Source organism: Bubalus bubalis, chromosome 3, assembly GCF_019923935.1.
Source record: "Bubalus bubalis isolate 160015118507 breed Murrah chromosome 3, NDDB_SH_1, whole genome shotgun sequence".
In the NCBI taxonomy this organism is placed as follows: domain Eukaryota; kingdom Metazoa; phylum Chordata; class Mammalia; order Artiodactyla; family Bovidae; genus Bubalus; species Bubalus bubalis.
The window spans coordinates 132,303,461-132,320,788 of NC_059159.1; the positions used below are offsets into that span (position 1 = coordinate 132,303,461).

General features: G+C 46.9%; 1 protein-coding gene and 1 long non-coding RNA gene across 9 annotated transcripts in view; one reads left to right on the top strand and one right to left on the bottom strand.

Annotated features, from left to right (window-relative positions):
• The window catches only part of LOC123332894, a 71,976-nt gene extending 56,599 nt beyond the window's left edge, over nt 1–15,377 (bottom strand). For all 8 annotated transcript variants that reach the window (XR_006550054.2, XR_006640872.1, XR_006640873.1 and 5 more), the window contains exons 1-2: nt 15,094–15,377; nt 6,904–7,084 (exon numbers count right to left, since the gene is read on the bottom strand). This is a non-coding gene — a long non-coding RNA (uncharacterized LOC123332894). The remainder of the gene's footprint in view (nt 1–6,903; nt 7,085–15,093) is intronic.
• SLC25A37 (solute carrier family 25 member 37) overlaps nt 14,349–17,328 on the top strand; it is a 47,279-nt gene continuing 44,299 nt past the window's right edge. The window contains exon 1 of the mRNA XM_006069545.4: nt 14,349–14,683. Within this exon, the coding sequence (XP_006069607.1) occupies nt 14,474–14,683 (210 nt within the window). The 5' untranslated portion in view covers nt 14,349–14,473. The remainder of the gene's footprint in view (nt 14,684–17,328) is intronic.

Here is a 17,328-nt window from a genome sequence, read left to right on the forward strand (position 1 = left end):
GTTTTTTTTTGATCCCTGAGTCAGGAAGATCCCCTGAGTAGGAAAAGGCAAGTCACTGCAGTATTCTTGCGTGGGAAATCTCATGGACAGAGGAGCCTGGAGGGCTACAGTCCATAGGGCCACAGAGAGTCGGACATGACTTAGTGACTGAGCATGCATACACGAAACTTCCTGATCTCATGTTCAAAAGGAATCACCCTAAACACATACATGTAGGAAGCTTCTCGTATTCAGAGGAATGACCATAAACTGAACAGACTTATACTCTACTCCAGGATTAACTTCCCTTTCCTTGACCCTTTACTCACACAGCTGAAGAATGTGTTGCCTTTTCTTGGCAGCCTTATTTCACCAATTCATTTATTGAACAAGTTTTATTGGTTGGCTCATAAAGGTGAGGCAATTCAGTTAGTAGTTCAGAGCTTGAACTCGGAGGCCGGATTTCCTAGGTCAGAATCCGAGATTCATCCTTTACAATGAGTCATTGGACTTCAACTTCTCAGGGCCTTGCTTCCTTATCTATAAAATAATAATAGTAACAGAACCGGCCTCACTGAGTGGTTGTGAGGATTACGTGAATTAGTGCCCAAACATGAGAAGTGTGCCTGGCACTCAATAAATGTGCTATTTCTCTGCATAGGGCACTGTGCCGGGTGCTGGGGGTAAGCAGTCAGCCAGGCAGACCAGCTCTGGACTCTTTGTGGTTCCCAGTCTAACAAAATGGTCAGACAAGCTAACCATTACATGACAACCAGAATTTATTCATGGTTTGTTAAAGATATGTTTTTAAGTAGAAAAACACCTACTACACGACAGAGTATGAAGTCTTATGAAAAGATTGCAGGGTGAGGTGGGGGCACAGCAGGGGGGCACCTAACTCACCCCCACTTATTCACTTACTCACTAAGAATAAATTCTTATTCGTGCAGCCTCTATGAAGAACTTATGGAGATTCCTCAGAAAACTAAAAACATGTTGCCATATGATTCAGCAATCCCATATATTCTGGGCATATATTCTGAGAAAACCATAATTTGAAAAGATACATGCACTCCAATGTTCATTACAGTATTATTTACAATAGCCAGGATGTGGAAGCAACCGAAATGTCCATCAACAGATGAAGGGATAAAGAAGATGTAAGAGAGATATATATATATATACACACACACACAATACACATATTGTGTATATATATACACATACAATACACATATTGTATATATATACATACAATACACATATTATATATATACTACACATATTGTGTGTGTGTGTATATATATATATATATACACACAAAATGGAATAATAGTTAGCTAAAAAGAAAATGAAGTAATGCCATTTGCAGCAACATGGATGGATCTACAGAAAATCATACTAAGTGAAGTAAGTCAGAAAGAGAAAGACAAATATCATAGGATATCACTTATATGTGTAATCTAAAATACAACACCAATGAGCTTACCTACTAAACAAAAACAGACTCACAGAACAGACTTGTGGTTGCCAAGAGGGAGGGGTTGTGGGGGAAGGATGGATTGGGAGTTTGGAGTTAGCAGCACAAGCTGTTATATATATGTACAGCTGAATCACTTGGTTGTATACCAGAAACTAACACAACATTGTAAGTCAACTATCAATAAAATAAATATTTTTTAAAAAGCAAAAACTATACTTAGTGAGTTCCTACTAGTATTAGGTATGATTGCTGATTCTAGGAAGTATCTATGAACAAAACAGAAATCTCTCTCCTGGGAAGCTTACATTCTACTGATAGGAGACAGACAACAACATAATAAATAATAAATAATAATAATTAGTCTGCACACAAATAATAAATACAACTCTACTGTCTGTTGGAGGCAGAGCAGGATGATTCTTGATAAATTTTACATCCTACATGAGTGACAATTAGGACTTTGGGATGACTCCGGAGCTTTCAGCTTGAGAACTAGAAGCAAAGCTGTCAGGTCAGGATGCTTCCCTGAGGAAATGGCATCTAACTGGGGACTGGAAGGACAGATAGCCACCATCCAAGTGAAGAGAGGCAGGAAAAAATCCAGGGAGCTGTAGCTTGTCCTCAGCAGACAGGCAACTCCAGTATCACATAAAGTCGTATCAGTCCAGGAGGACTCCGTCCTGCCTTGTATGTCCACAAGGCTCAGGACTTAAGGGTACAATTTTATGTTTTTAGAGATTTAAAACACAACCTTGACTTTCAGCCTTCCAAGGAGCTACTCCTCCTAGTATTGTGTCTTCTAAGGGGTTGATAAGTTTGCATTCCATGATTTTTTCCAGTAGTTGATAAAAAAAAAAGTAGTTGAACCAAACTTGGTCAAGGACAGCGTACTATGTCACACCTCTTTTCTTGCTTATATTAGCTCTATTAATCAACTCCTTGGGTAGTACAGCTTACAAATCAATCCAATCATAAGATAACATTACATGGCCAGCATTTCTCCATCTAACTCTATAATAACAGCCCTAAGGGTCAAATGAGATAAGATACGAGAAAGTGCTTAAAAGTTTGCCACAACTGCTAAGTGGTTCAATGAATTAACTATCTATCTATCTAACTATCATTGGCCGGGCGGTGGGGGGTGGGGGCGCGGTGGGGGGGGCGCGGTGGGCGGGGGGAAGAAAGAAAGGGAGAGGAGAGAAGAAGGGAGGAAGGAAGGATAGAGGGAAAGAAGGAAGGGAGAATGAAAGGAGGGAATAAAGAAAACTCTCCAGAGTTCAACAAGCTGCCATTGCTTAGCATGACTTGGACACCAAACGTCTGGGAATGGAGAAACACGGAGATTAAATGAGCACACTGCCGTCACAGCCCAGGCGATTAAACGACAGAGCAGCCTCTCTGTATTTCCCTCTGGATAAACGTGCAACATTGTAAAAAACCTCACACCTGAGTAAGTGCACAGCCTTTTAAAAGAAACATGCTTTACTCACGCCAAACTGATGCATTTTGAGAGAAGGCTATAGCTCTTGAAGTGACTTTTGTGAACATGACGCAAATGGTGAGAATCTGAATTGGTCCTTTTTATGATTTTATGGCGGAGAAGGCAATGGCACCCCACTCCAATACTCTTGCCTGGAAAATCCCATGGACGGAAGAGCCTGGTAAGCTGCAGTCCATGGGGTCGATCAGAGTCGGACACGACTGAGCGACTTCATTTTCACTTTTCACTTTCATGCATTGGAGAAGGAAATGGCAACCCACTCCAGTGTTCTTGCCTGGAGAATCCCAGGGACGGGGGAGCCTGGTGGGCTGCTATCTCAGGGGTCGCACAGAGTCGGACACAACTGAAGTGACTTAGCAGCAGCAGCAGCAGCATGATCTAATGGGGGCTTCCTTGATGGCTCAGTGGTAAAGAATCTGCAATGCAGGGGATGCAGGAGGCGTGGGTTCAATCCCTGGGTCAGGAAAATCCCCAGAAGGAGGAAATGGCAATCCACTCCAGTATTCTTGCCTGGGAAATCTCATGAACAGAGGAGCCTCGCGGGCTATAGTCCATAGGGTTGCAAAGAGTTGGACACAAATTGAGCGACTGAGCAAGCAAACAATTATCATATGGAAAAGAAGTCTACTAAATAAGGGGTCTCCAATCTCTAGAATCCAATGCCTGATGATCTGAGGTGGAGCTGATGTAATCATCATAGAAATAAAGTGGACAACAAATGTAATGTGCTTGAATCATCCCCAAACTACCCTCAACCCTGCCCCAAAGCCCATGGAAAAGCTGTCTTCCATGAAACCGGTCCCTGGTGCCAAAAATGTTGGGGACTGCTGTTAAATGTAGCAAGTCATGTTCATGCCCTCATTAAATATGCTTGCATGTATCAAAAACATTTTGATAAAAATGTTATAGACTTTCATTTTTGAAAAAAAAAAGAAAAGAACCCTTAAAAAACAAAATTAACTGCTGGTTAAGAGACAGAAAATCCTTAATGAACATTAGCATGCTATGAAAAATGTCCATGGCCACAGTAAGAGCTGAGAAACACTTGTCAAACACAAATGGGGAAATGACATTTCTGAATATATATATTGTGGCTGTTGTTTAGTCTCTAAATTGTGTCTGACTCTTTTTTTCCCAGGCAAGAATACTGGAGTGAGTAGCCATTTCCTCCTCCAGAGAATCTTCCCAACCCAGGGATTGAACCTTCATCTCCTGCACTGCAGGCAGGTTCTTAACCACTGAGCCATCAGAGAAGCCCCCAAATATATTTATACATACACACACACACACATACACACACATATATATACATATAAAGCGTTCTTTATATTTATTTTTTAATCCTACAACATAGGAATTAATGTGTCCATTTTACAATTGAGAAACTAGACCCAGAGACGCTAAGTAATTTTTCCAAGGACACACAGCTAGGTAGTAAGTGATAAGTCAGGACTTTTGAGTTCAAAGTGCACCTTTTCTGCTAAGCTCTGTTTCCTCCTCGATTGATTAAACTCGAGCCAGTTGCTGCCCTGTTATGTGCGGGAATCTGTGCTAGGTTCTGGGTCTATAAAGGAGCATAAACCAGAGACTCTGCTTTCCAGGACCTAGGATCCAGATGGGGGACTAAGGTGTGTACTGAAACAAACTACAGGACAAGGAAGTAAGTGATAAATGTCCTGGAGGTGAGGTAGCACACACTCCTAGAGGAGTTCAGTGAAGAAAGCTGTGAGGGCTGTCAGGGTCAGGGGGGCTTCCTGGAAGAGGTGATTGTTATTAATTCATTTGCATTTATTCACTCAGAGCCTACTTTGTGCCAGGCATGGTGTTAGGCACGGAGGACAGAGCTGTGAAGATGTGATATCCAGTGTCTGTTTCCTTGAAACTTACAGTGTGTGTGTGAAATAGAAAGAGAGAGCAAGAAACAGAATAGTCAAATAAGATAATTTAAGAAAGTAATCAGTGCTATACATTTAAAAAAAATGATCATGAGGCTTCTGGGTGGTCCAGTGGTTAAAGAATCTACCTGCCAATGAGGGAACACTGATTCTATCCCTGGTCTGGGAAGATCACACATGCCGCTAGACCACTAAGCCCATGTGCCACAGCTGCTGAGACTGTACTCTAGAGCCCACGCACTGCAATGAAGAGTAGCCCCACTCACCGGAACCAGAGAAACCCTGAGCAAAAGCAAAGACGACCCAGGGCAGCCAAAACAAAAACAAATAAAAAAGAATCAACATTTTAAAAATGAGATTGTGGGACAGGTTTACATTGTTCTTTCTGAGGAAATGACCTTAGGGTTGAAACTGAAAGACTAGAATCTGTCCATGGGAAGAACAGGCCCTGGAGGTTCCAGACATGGGAATATCACCTCCTAAGGAGCTCCTCCTCTATGCTCAGCCATCTGGAAATATGACAACTATGCTTCCTGGAGGATCATGAACACCAAATCCTTTACCTTTCCCAAAAATTTTTTAAAAATTATTTATTTTATTTTTGGCTGTGCTGGGTCTTTGTTGCTGTGTGGGCTTTTCTCCAGTTGCAGAGAGCAGGGACTACTCTCCAGTTGTGGTGCCCGGGCTTCTCAATGCGGTGGCTTCTCTTATTACAGAGCTCGGGCTCTAGAGCGCCAGCTTCAGTAGTTGCAGGGCGTGGGCTCAGAAGCTGTGGACCCCGGGCTCTAGAGCATAGTAGTGTCGCACAGGCTTTGTGGCTCCGTGTGTGATCCTTCTGGACCAGGGATCGAGCCTGTGTTTCCTGCATTGGCATTCGGATTCTTTACCACGGAACCACCATGGAAGCCCAACAAATTCTTAATGATGGTAGGGCTCAGTTTCAAACTGCCCTGTGGAATCTGGCATATATGGCCGTGTGCTAATGTGCTGTGTCATGTCAACATGACTAGAGAGGAGCATTGATGACTATTGATTTTTACCGAACAGGCATCTCAGATAAGACTAATGACGGCAATAAAGGAGTCTTATCAGCTTCCAGGGTTATTTCAAAAGCAGGTGAATGAAAAAGTACTGAATCGAACACCTGGGTTTTTACCCCAATTCTGCCACTATGCACTCCTGTGTCTGTGGACAAGTTATTTTACCTGTTAGATTTCTTTGGTCACTTGTGGGTTGGGTTCATGTTGTTGTTTAGTCACTAAGTTCTGTCCGACTCTTTTGCAACCCCATGAACTGTAGCCTGCCAGGCTGCTCTGACCATGGGCTTATAGGCTTTGTCATATTCCAAGTCTCTTCTACTTCTCAAGCTTTGCAAATCCACACTCCCAAGAAGTGTAGCACCTTCCTTTAGCATTTGTGACATGTGCTTTGGAAGAAAAGCAAATGTCCCCTTTTTATCTCTTCTCCACCAACTTTCTGTGTTCAGAGCCTTGGGATCTATGGTACAACATGGTTTAACTTCTTGGTGATCACAGATGCATGCACAATTTTAATGTTATTTTATAGGAATATGGACTTCCTTTGAAGGAAACGCTTATTCCTGCAATAAATCTTGATTGTTCACTCAATTTACATCCTCAAGGAACTTAAGACCATATAACTGTAAGAATAAATGGAAGGTTGGGAGAGCCATGAAGGAGGCATGAAAGAGTGGTGGGGTTCAGCTCACTTCTAGGGTCAGAGAAGGCTTCCTGGAAGGGGAAGCATCTGAACTGAGAAATGAGCACCTTTGACAGGTAGAGACCTGAAGAGCCCTCCCTTTGGAGGGTGTAGGACCACGGGTTTAGGGAGGATGTTCAGGGATGGGTACTTCCTAAAGTATTCCTGCCTGGGGAATTCCATGGACAGAGGAGACTGGCAGGCTAACTCCATGGGTCGCAAAGAATTGGACACGACTGAGTGACAAACACTTTCACTTTTCAGGGATGGAAAAGCAAGGTCTGGCTAGAAGTACGGTGACCATATCCTAGTTTCTCCAAAGCTACCTTTTTCTGTCCTGGTGGAATTCTCACAGATGCCCCTTGTCACTCAAAAAGTATCCCAGTTTGGATGATAAATTAGTCACCATAGCTGTACGTGACATTCTCTCAGAGTCCTGATCTTCCCCTGGTTGAAAGGATCCGAAAGGAGATGAGTCAGGAATGACTGAACTTGCAGATCTGTCACCTGGTAAAACAGAAGTAAAATGTACAGGAAAAAGTAGCATTAGAAGGAGTTGCCAAGTAGGAGGAAAGATTATGAATTCAGTTTTAGATCTGAAAGATTCAGCTGGAGGGCAATCAGCACCTCTTTGGGTCCAGCTCCTCTCGTAGATCTAAGGACTGGGGGCAAAGAATCTGAGTCAGGACTGGAACCCAGGTGTCTCCCACCTCGATCTGTAGCTCTAGTCTTTCTACTTCCCTGTCCTGAGCTCAGTAGTGCCCCTCCAACATGCATGTCTGCTGAGAACCTGTGGTCTTATTTAGAAATATCTCTGCAAATACAATCAAGTTAAGATGAAGTCATCCTGGTGTAGCATGGGCCCCTAATCCACTATGGCTGCTGTTCTAACAAGAAGAGGGAAATGGGATCTTCCCCGGTGTCCAGTGGTTAAGAATCCGCCTTCCAATGCAGGGGATGCAAGCTCTATCCCTGGTTGGGGAACTAAGATCCCACATGCTACAGAGGAACTAAGATCCCACATGCTGCAGAGCAACTAAGCCCATGTGCCACAACTACTGAGCCTGCACGCCGTAACTAGAGAATCTCTGTCCTGCAATGAAACGTTTTGCATGATGCAACAAAGATCCCCTGCGCCACAACTAAGATCTGATGCAGCCAAATAAATAAATTAAATAAATAAACATAGAAAAAAAGAAGAGGGAAATGTGCGTGTAGACATGGAGACAAATAGGGACGTGACAACGGAGGAAGAGACTGGAATAACACATCTAAAGCCATGGAATGTCGAGGATTGCCAGGGAGCCACAGGAAGCTAGGAACAGGCCAGGAAGGATACTTCCTTAGACTCTTTGGAAGCAGCGTGGCCCTGCCAATGCCTTGACCTTGGACTTTTAGCCTCCGGAGCTGTGAGACAGTATGATGCTGTTGTTTCAAGCTGCCCATTTAGGGTGTTTTGTGACGATGGCCCTAGGACCCTGCTCCATTGTCTGAGCTTCAGGTGGAGCTAGGTGTCTTAAAACTCAACATTCAAAAAACTAAGATCATGGCATCCAGTCCCATCATTTCATGGCAAATAGATGGGGGAACAATGGAAACAGTGACAGACTTTATTTTCTTGGGCCCCAAAATCACTGCAGATGGTGACTGCAGCCATGAAATTAAAAGATGCTTGCTCCTTGACTATGACTAACCTAGACAGCATATTAAAAAGCAGAGACCTTACTTTACCGACAAAGGTCCATATAGTCAAAGCTATGGTTTTCCCAGTAGTCATGAATGGATGTGAGAGTTGGACCATAGAGAAAGCTGAGCACTAAAGAATTGATGCTTTTGAACTGTGATGCTGGAGACGACTCTTGAGGGTCCCTTGGACTGCAAGATCAAACCAGTCAATCCTAAAGGAAATCAGTCCTGAATATTAATTGAAAGGACTGATGCTGAAGCTGAAGCTCCAATACTTTGGTCACCTGATGTGAAGAACTGACTCATTGGAAAAGACCCATCACCGAATCAATGGACATGAGTTTGAGCAAGCTCCAGGAGTTGATGATGGACAGGGAAGCCTGGCATACTGCAGTCCATGCGGTTGCAAAGAGTTGGACACTACTGAGAAACTGAACTGACTGAGGTATCTGGGAGGCACAAGAAAATATGGGACTGGAGTGCAGAGAAATGGTCAGAATTGAAAGCCCAGCCAGGGTTGGGAATAGGAAAATGGAAACTGAAGCGAGGACCAAAGGGAAGGTAAGGGGCGCTGAGACATCCTATGGGGAAGGAGAGGCGGCGAAGGAGGCAGAGAGCATTGTTAGAAGGGCAGGAAAAGAGTGGAAGTAAGGGAGGAATTCCAGGGGAGGCCGGGTTGAGAGGTTTGTGCTGGGAGAGATGGGCTGATCTGGAAGTGTGGTCATGGGTGATCTTTTCAAGAGCTTCTTTAGAAAGGTGCAGGAGATAAAAACCACAGGAAGTCTTCAGGAGTCTAGTGAAGGAGGGGTAGCCAAGGCAGTCATTCTTTTGGGGACTTCAGGATAGAGGAGTAAAATAGGGCAATAGTTTAAGGTGTGGAGCCAGAAAGAGGGATTTTGTTAGGCTACAAAGGACTCAGTATATTTGTGGGAAAAGGCTGAGGAGAGGGAAAGATTACAGGTGCAAACTCTTTCGGTGGGTGGCCATGCAGGGCTCAAGATCACCATGCAAACACACCGTTCTGGCACACCCTACCCAAAACTGAGCCAATACTTTGCTTCCACTGGGGCCTCAGGGCTCTTCTGCCCCCTGCTCCCCCTTCCACCCGGGGGCCTTGAGACATCCACTAGGTGATGGGCTCTTGAGTGAGAGTGGAAATGACCACAGTGCAGAGACCATGATGTGAGGAGGGGGCAACTGGCATCGTTGAGCCTCATCCATGAAAGTGCAGGGGGCAGCTGCCAGGGAGGATGGCACAGGAATCCACAAGACAGGGAGTCTGTGGATCCCACCATGTATCACAGCAAGGGGTTCCAGCCTTATCACAAGGGGCTTAAGCAGCAGGGTCTGCGACAAACTGGCAGGCTCCTGGGAGATTGCTATTGTTCATTCAACTCAAGTCATGTCCAACCTGTGACCCCATGGACTGCAGCATACCAGGCTTCTCTCTCCTTCACTGTCCAGTGGAGCTGGGCAACACTTAATTCCCTGATTAAACCTCTAGCTCTGACCCTTTCTTGTCACCATCCTTTATAAAAGGAAGACCAGTAAACGGAGGCAGCTCTCTGTCTTCTGTGCCTGGAGGCTTGCCCCCACCCTTTCTTATTTGGTGGGAGGGCTCTAGAACAAGCTTAGCTTTTTGTCTCCATTTCTTCTTCGGTCTCAAGAGGAGACACATCCCTAAGGATGAATCGCAGATATAGCTTTTAGGACAGTCCTTGCTTCCTCAGCAAACACAGTGCTGTCCTTGGGAAAGCAAAAGCTTCTGGGATTACAGGGCCAGATGTATAAATGAGTGAGGGATCCTGCATGTCTAGTGGCCCTCTCAGCCCTCCCAACATAAACCCTTGACTTAAAAATAATGAAAATGTGGAGGAGTGCACATTGCAAAACAAAAAAAAGCAAAATGCACATCCACACCAGGTACCCAGCACACTATGCTCTAGGAGACATCACACCATGCAGTTCCTTCATGCACCCCTCCCCCGCCACCCGCCCCTGGTAGAGGAATTCTAGAGCCCCAGGGGAAGACACTGCATTGACTAAATTCTGGGCAGAGTGTTAATATATACGTGCATTGCATGAGTGGGTAGGCAGATGACAGGACTTGAGTAATTATTGTGAGAAAAGCAAGATTTTGGAGAAAGCCTGAATGTCTTCCCTGTGTAGCATTAACTCCCTTCTGTCTTCCTTCTTCCAAACACTCTCAAATTATATATAATTCATTGTAGGCTTTTATTGTATTTTTTTGTTTCTGTATTTCTTTCACTGTGTGTCAACTCTAAAGGAAATCAACACTGAATATTCACTGGAAGGACTGATGGTGAAGTTGAAGCTCTAATACTTTGGTCACCTGATGTGAAGAGCTAAATCACTGGAAAAGACCCTGATGCTGGGAAAGATTGAGGGCAGGAGGAGAAGATGAGATGGTTGGATGGCATCACTGACTCAATGGACATGAGTCTGAGCAAACTCTGGGAGAGTGAAGGACATGGAAGCCTGGTGTGCTGCAGTCCATGGGGCCACAAAGAGCCAGCCATGATTTAGCCACTGAATAACAACAACGTGTTAATCACTAATGTTCATCATCAGCAGGTGTGGAAGCAAGCCAATCAAAAGGGCCAGAGTCACACAACTGGTCAGAGGTGGAACCCAAGCTTGAACATGTCTGTGATTCCAACTCAAGTGCTATTCCCCCTACATTCTCTGTGGCTTCCTGCTTCTAAGTGGACTTTCAGTTGGGTGAAGGCAGCTAGGAACCAAAGACATCTTCAGAACTTCAACATTCAGGAATCTTCCCTATGTTTCAGCTGGAACCAGCAAGTCATCCAAGTCTCCTGGTTCACCCCCCAGGGCAGGATCACAGCTCTGTCCTTGCATCCCTGTGATGTTCCCTTCTTGTTGGCAGTGGGGCCAGAGCATTGGGTCACAGTGTCTGGGGGATGTCACCCCCCTCCCAGCAGGCCTTCCACAGAGGTCGAGCACCAGGGCTGGCCACTGTATTCTGACATCCAGAGATACCTCCCTCATTATGATGCCCATTTGTTACTGTACAGTATATTGCTGAATGGGAAACCTAGGCGAGGTCTCCAGAGATGACTCCCAGACTCACAACTTGTAACTGGCTTCCTAAGGGAAGCCCCACCGAATCCTCAAAGGTGTAGGAGGCCACCTATGGAAGCTATGGTGCTGCCACCTTCCCTGCTGCCACTCCCATTGCCACAACTGCCTTTCAACATCCATGAACTTGGGGTCCAGACACTGTGATGCTATTGTAATAGGCAAGCCACTGCCCACCCCAAGTGCACCTGATCCAAGGGTCTAGGATTTTGCTAGGCAGCATACAACAGCAAAACAGCAGGATGGTGGTCTCTATTTGCCTTCCACCTCCCAGAACTCTCTAGTTCAGCTGTCAGAATTTAAGTCATATCTAGAAAATCCCATGGCTGGAGGAGCCTGGTGGGCTGCAGTCCATGGGGTCGCTAGGAGTCAGACAAGACTGAGCGACTTCACTTTCACTTTTCACTTTCATGCATTGGAGAAGGAAATAGCAACCCACTCCAGTGTTCTTGCCTGGAGAATCCCAGGGACAGAGGGAGCCAGGGGGCTGCCGTCTCTGGGGTAGCACAGAGTCGGACACGACTGAAGCGACTTAGCAGCAGCAGCAGACTCCGACTGCAAGAAATGTGGTTTAAATTTTCTGGCCACTACAGTACAAGAAGAAGTTTAAGGTATTGAGGGCCAAACCACTATAACTACCACATTTGGTGAGAAAAAATATTGAATATTCATAATAAATATTTTGAAGATTTTCTAAATGTTTCAGCTTAACATTTAATGAAATTTTTAAAAAATTGTATGTCTGTGAAGCTTATGAGGATGTTCACAAATGCCAAGAGTGCTTTTAAGCATCTACGGGCTGACTTTTCTCCACCAATATCACCACTGCAGAGTTCAGGGGTTTTCTCCTCCATTGAGAGAGTAGATCCTACAAAGAATGATCCACTTTCATTCTTTATATTTTTTTTCAATTACAGAAACAATACAAGCATTGTCTGAAAAATATAGTAAACATAACTGTAATCCTACATCACTATCACCATAACCACTTCACTCTTTTTATGTGCATATTTACATCTTGGTGAATGTAGTGCTCTGCTTTGTTTTCTTACCTACATCATAATTATTTCCCATGTTGTTGCATAACCACAATTAATGGCCTCATAATATTTCACTAACACAAGTATCATAATTGCTCAGCTATTCCTCTCTAGTTGAACCCTTAGCTTGTTTCCAATTATTTATTACTATGAACAATGCTTTGAAGAGCATCCTGTATTTTCAGAGTGTTGGTCACTGAAGTGAGATGATGAGTTAATACTTACTGGTTAAAGGGTATCTATTTTTAAATGAGTATGAACAGGTTTTAACCAATGTTTCTTGAAAATCACCTTTAGCAAAAGCAGGGAAATTTGTCTCCAGGAATGACTAAATGCAGAGTTTGTTTCTACCTATCCCATCTTTAGCACTTCTCTTGGGAGCAACTATTGCCAGCTACTGAAAATTCAGAAACAGTCCCCTAGGTCTTGAAGCCTCTATTGACATTGTTCACATCACTGAATCTCAAATCCTGGGGAGCTGTCTGGGTGACTGTGACTCGAATCTTGGGACCAGGGTGAGGCCAAGGAGGAGATACAGCATCTTCAGGGTCTCCCCCACCCTTTCATATCTCAAGGAACAGCTTTCCTGACTAGAAGTCTTCTACGGATAAGGTGCAGTAAAAGTTGATCAGCTCAAGCCAAATCTCAAGCCAGAACATGCACATTTAGACACACATTTCAGGGAGCCTTAGATAAACAGACAGGTTACTCCCCTAATTTTTGATTCCTCCCTCTTCCTCCCAGATGGAGAAGACATTATTATTTAGGTTACAATAAAGTAACCTGGGTTACACTTTATTTAAGAAGATATTTAATAGCTTGGGATGAGTTTATGAACTAGAAGACCGGAGTCTTTAAAGAACTATACATGTGCACTCAGGTGCTCAGCTGTGTCTAACTCTTTGTGACCCCATGGACTGTAGCCCCGCAGGCTCCTCTGTCTATGGGATTTACCAGGCAAGAATACTGGAGTGAGTTGCCATTTCCTCCTCCAGGGGATCTTCTTGACCCAGGGATGAAACTCGGGTCTCCTTGCTTGGCAGGTGGACTCTTTACTACTGCACCACCGGGGAAGCCCAGGCAGATGCAATGCTGCAAGATTTTACTCTCTTCGTCACTTTTCTCTCTATTGTGAGGCCAGGCTTTTAAAGCCTTTCCTGCCTGAGGAAAACGTGCTGAAGGTGCCCATTCAGAAGGGCTTCATCCTGGTGACCACTTATCGTCTTCACCAGTCCAGGGCTGTGTGGCTTTAGCCCCTTTGTGAGAATAAGGAGAAATAAACTTTGCTCTACGAATCACGTGTTTTCTTTTGAGAAAGAAAAACTTTAGTATTCGCGCCAACGAAGCAGCCTGGCGCAGGATCTCGAGATATCACTTTGTTCCCTCCACGGTACATGCTCTTGTGCTGCAGAAAAGGAGGTGCACCCCTCGTATCGCGCAGTGGGTCCTCAATTCTGGAACTCCATCCACCCCTACGTGCGCCCCCACTCCTCCTCCAGCCACAATAATTGCTCTATAAATGACATTCACAGTAACTTCGCTGCTCCAGGCCCGAGGAATGCCAAAGCTTGCTGAGCAATACTGTTCGCAACAAAACCCCGGGCTCTGTAGGTAGACTGGCCGCTGTTCCGGATCCCCCTCCAGCCTCAAGCACTTCCCCCTCTGCGATCCGGGTGACCCTTCCCAGCAGCTGCCCCCCTGGCCTGCTCCAAGCCAGGCAGCACCACCCCACCAGGAGGTAAGACGACTTCCCGGGACACCCCACGTCCTCCTCTCGCCCCCGTCCGGTAGCTTGGAAATTTGCACTGGACAGTTACGTCACACAGGGAGGCGGGTCCCCACTATCCTGCACACCAATGGCGCGGCCGCAGCCCGTCTCTTGATTTTCAGTGATTGGTGTCTCGGGCCCCTCTGCTCCACCCCAGCCCGCCATGGCGTCAGGCCCCGCAGCACCGGGGAGGTGGTTCCCACTTTAAAGAAGTGAAGTTTTTCGCCCCCTCCCCCGCCCCGCCCGCCTCCTGCAGCCTCCCGCGCCGCGCGGAGCCGGCGAATGGAGCTACGCCGCGGCGGCGTAGGGAGCCAGGCTAGGGCGCGCAGGATGGATGGGGACAGCCGAGATGGCGGCGGCGGCTGCAAGGACGCCGGGTCGGAGGACTATGAGAACCTGCCGACCAGCGCCTCCTTATCCACCCACATGACAGCCGGAGCGATGGCCGGGATCCTGGAGCACTCGGTCATGTACCCGGTAGACTCAGTGAAGGTGAGGCGCCAGGAGACTTTAGAGAACGGGCGAGCGCACGCGTGTGCTTATGCATCCCGCGCGGGAGCCGCCTGGAAGCAGCCCTCAGCAACCGCGCTCTCCTTAGCGCCGCGGCGCCCCCCGGATCTCCTGGGTCCCACCGGGAGCTGGCGCGCGCAGCCGGGGCGCCTGGGAGTGCGCCGCGTAGCTCCTTCCGCTGTGCGCTTGGGCGCCCGGGGGCAACCCCCCCCCCCCCCCGCGCCCACGAGGGTGCCCCAGCCGGCGCCCCGCTTCGCCGCTCCCGCCGAGTTCCAGGCCCAGGCTGCTGGCGGCGCTGCCGCCGGCGAGGAGAAGGGGAGAGCACCGCTGGCCTCGGCGGTGGCGGCGGGGCTCCAGAAGGAGCCGGCCGGTATGGCTTTGAGCAGTCTTACCACGTCTGGCCACGCGATCGGAGGGTTTGCGGTCCCGGCTGGTCGCGGCTCCCACTGGCGCGTTCGGTGTCCGAGCCGCGGCGAGTGGCGTCAGCTGGCCGCTGCCGGGTGATCGGGGCTCCCACACACGTGCGCCGTCCCCGAGGGGCTCGCCGCCGGGAGCGCTAACCACACTCGCGCCTAGAAACGTGGCCCCGACCCGGCTGGCCCGGCCGCCCGCCCTTTGGCAGCCGAGTGGCTGAGAGGCAGTGAGATTTACAGTGACATTTGCCTTCTCATTTTGTTGTAGGGAGGCGGGCAGGCAGGGAGAGCGCATGCTACGTAGCCTTTCTTATGGGTTGTGTAATAGCCGTTCAGTTTGCCCCGCGCTTCCCGGGTAGTTTTAAATGCATTGCTGTCAGGAGGTAGCTTTAAACAGACGGATTTTTGCCTGAGCTGCACTAAGTCAGCTTGTTCAGGATACAGAATGGCCAGAGGATAGAGTGCTACGGGGAAGTAATACTATTATTGATACATTGCAGTTCTGTAGGCAGAACTCATCTAATTCGTACAGTAGCCGTGGGAATTAACATGAAGAAACTGAGGCACAGAGCGGTGAACGGGATTAGCCTGCCAGGGCTCATGCACCACGGGTATCCGCCGACTCCAGCCCCGGTGTGCTTCGGAGATTTGCGGACTTCTCTAGGTGGCAGTTATCTTGGAAGGCAGACCCAACAGAGTTCCCCATCTAGCGTCTGTATCTTGTTTCTGATGCTGGCCCCACATGAGCGGTGGGAAGGCCAGAATGTCTAATGCAGAGGGTTTTCCTTGTTCTGAGCAGTTCTTAGAGCTGGCAGTCAGTGGCTGGACAGACACCAGTCCAGAGAGAAGGCCATGGGCATTCACATTAAGGTGAGCCCCAAGTCTTATGTTGTGCTTCTGGGTCTTAGTCATCACCCCTCTGCTCTCCGGCATGGTAGAGGGAGATTAAAGGAACCGTCCTTGCCTGCCAGGGTTATGGAGGCCACAGGGAGATTTTTTCTCTTAGGTTTTCAAAGTCACTCCAAGAAAGACCGTGGACGGACACCAGGTGGCATTTGTATAGGAAATAATCCTTCACATGTAATAAAAAGTCCCCATATTTGAAGTTGTTGTCTCAAGTGCCTTGGACAGAGTGTGGGAAGGTTAGGAGCTGGGAGATGTTATTTGAGCAGGCATGAGCCGTCAAAGAACTAGACCACTTCTGAGGCTCTTGACCTCTGCTGTGAGTTTGGTTCAAGGCATCATTGGAGCTTGTTTTTAGGGTTAGTTATGCCTTTTGAGCTCCCTGTGACACTCCTGGGTGCGTGCTAAGTCGCTCAGACGTGTCTGACTGTTTTGCAACCCTATGGACTGTAACTCATCAGGCTCCTTTGTCTATGGGTTCTCCAGGCAAGAGTGCTGGAGTGGGCTTCTACTCCCTTTTCCAGGGCATCTTCCTGACCCCAGGGATCTAGATCTCTTGGATCTCCTCCATGGCAGGTGGATTCTTTACTGCTGAGCCACTGGGGAAGCCCCTTACGAGGGATTAGTTGCATGTGTTTGAAATGTGTGATCTATGTTTAGTTTCTTCGTTTAGTTTCTTCCCTGCGCCTCCTTCTGCTCTCTAGGTGTTGGTATGTTTTGATCCACTTGTCACTATGTACTTAGTATTGCTTTCTGTAGCAGTTTTCACTTGTGGATGGGTTAATGTCATGTGTGTGGTCGAAGGAGCTGGTTTAGCTGTCCTGGGCAAGTCATTTTGTGGAACTTGACTGTAAAATGAAGGTTTGGGGAACCTTCCCTGGTGGTCCAGTGGTTAACTGCACTTCTGACATAGGGGGCACGAGTTCGATCCCTGGTCTGCGAACTAAGATCCCACGTGCTGTGTGGTGCAGCCAAAAAATAAAATAAAATTTTAAAAATAATAAATAAAATACAGGTTTGGGTTAGCTAACAAGGAACAATTTCTAGATTCTGGGATTATAATCCTGGCTCTGAATAAAGACCCTTGGGGGTTCTGGTTTTGAGCATCCCGGTTTGGCTTTAAAGTACGTCTTGGTGGTTTTGTTTTTTGTTTTTTTTTGCTACAGTTTCCTTGGATTACTCTTTTCATTTTGCAGTGGGGCTAAAAAGCACAGAGAGAGTTAAGTGGCATGAGCCCCGCTGTGTGACCCCAGCAAGGCTGCAACAGAGGTGTGCTGAAACCAACACAAGTGTCAATGTCCAACATGAGAT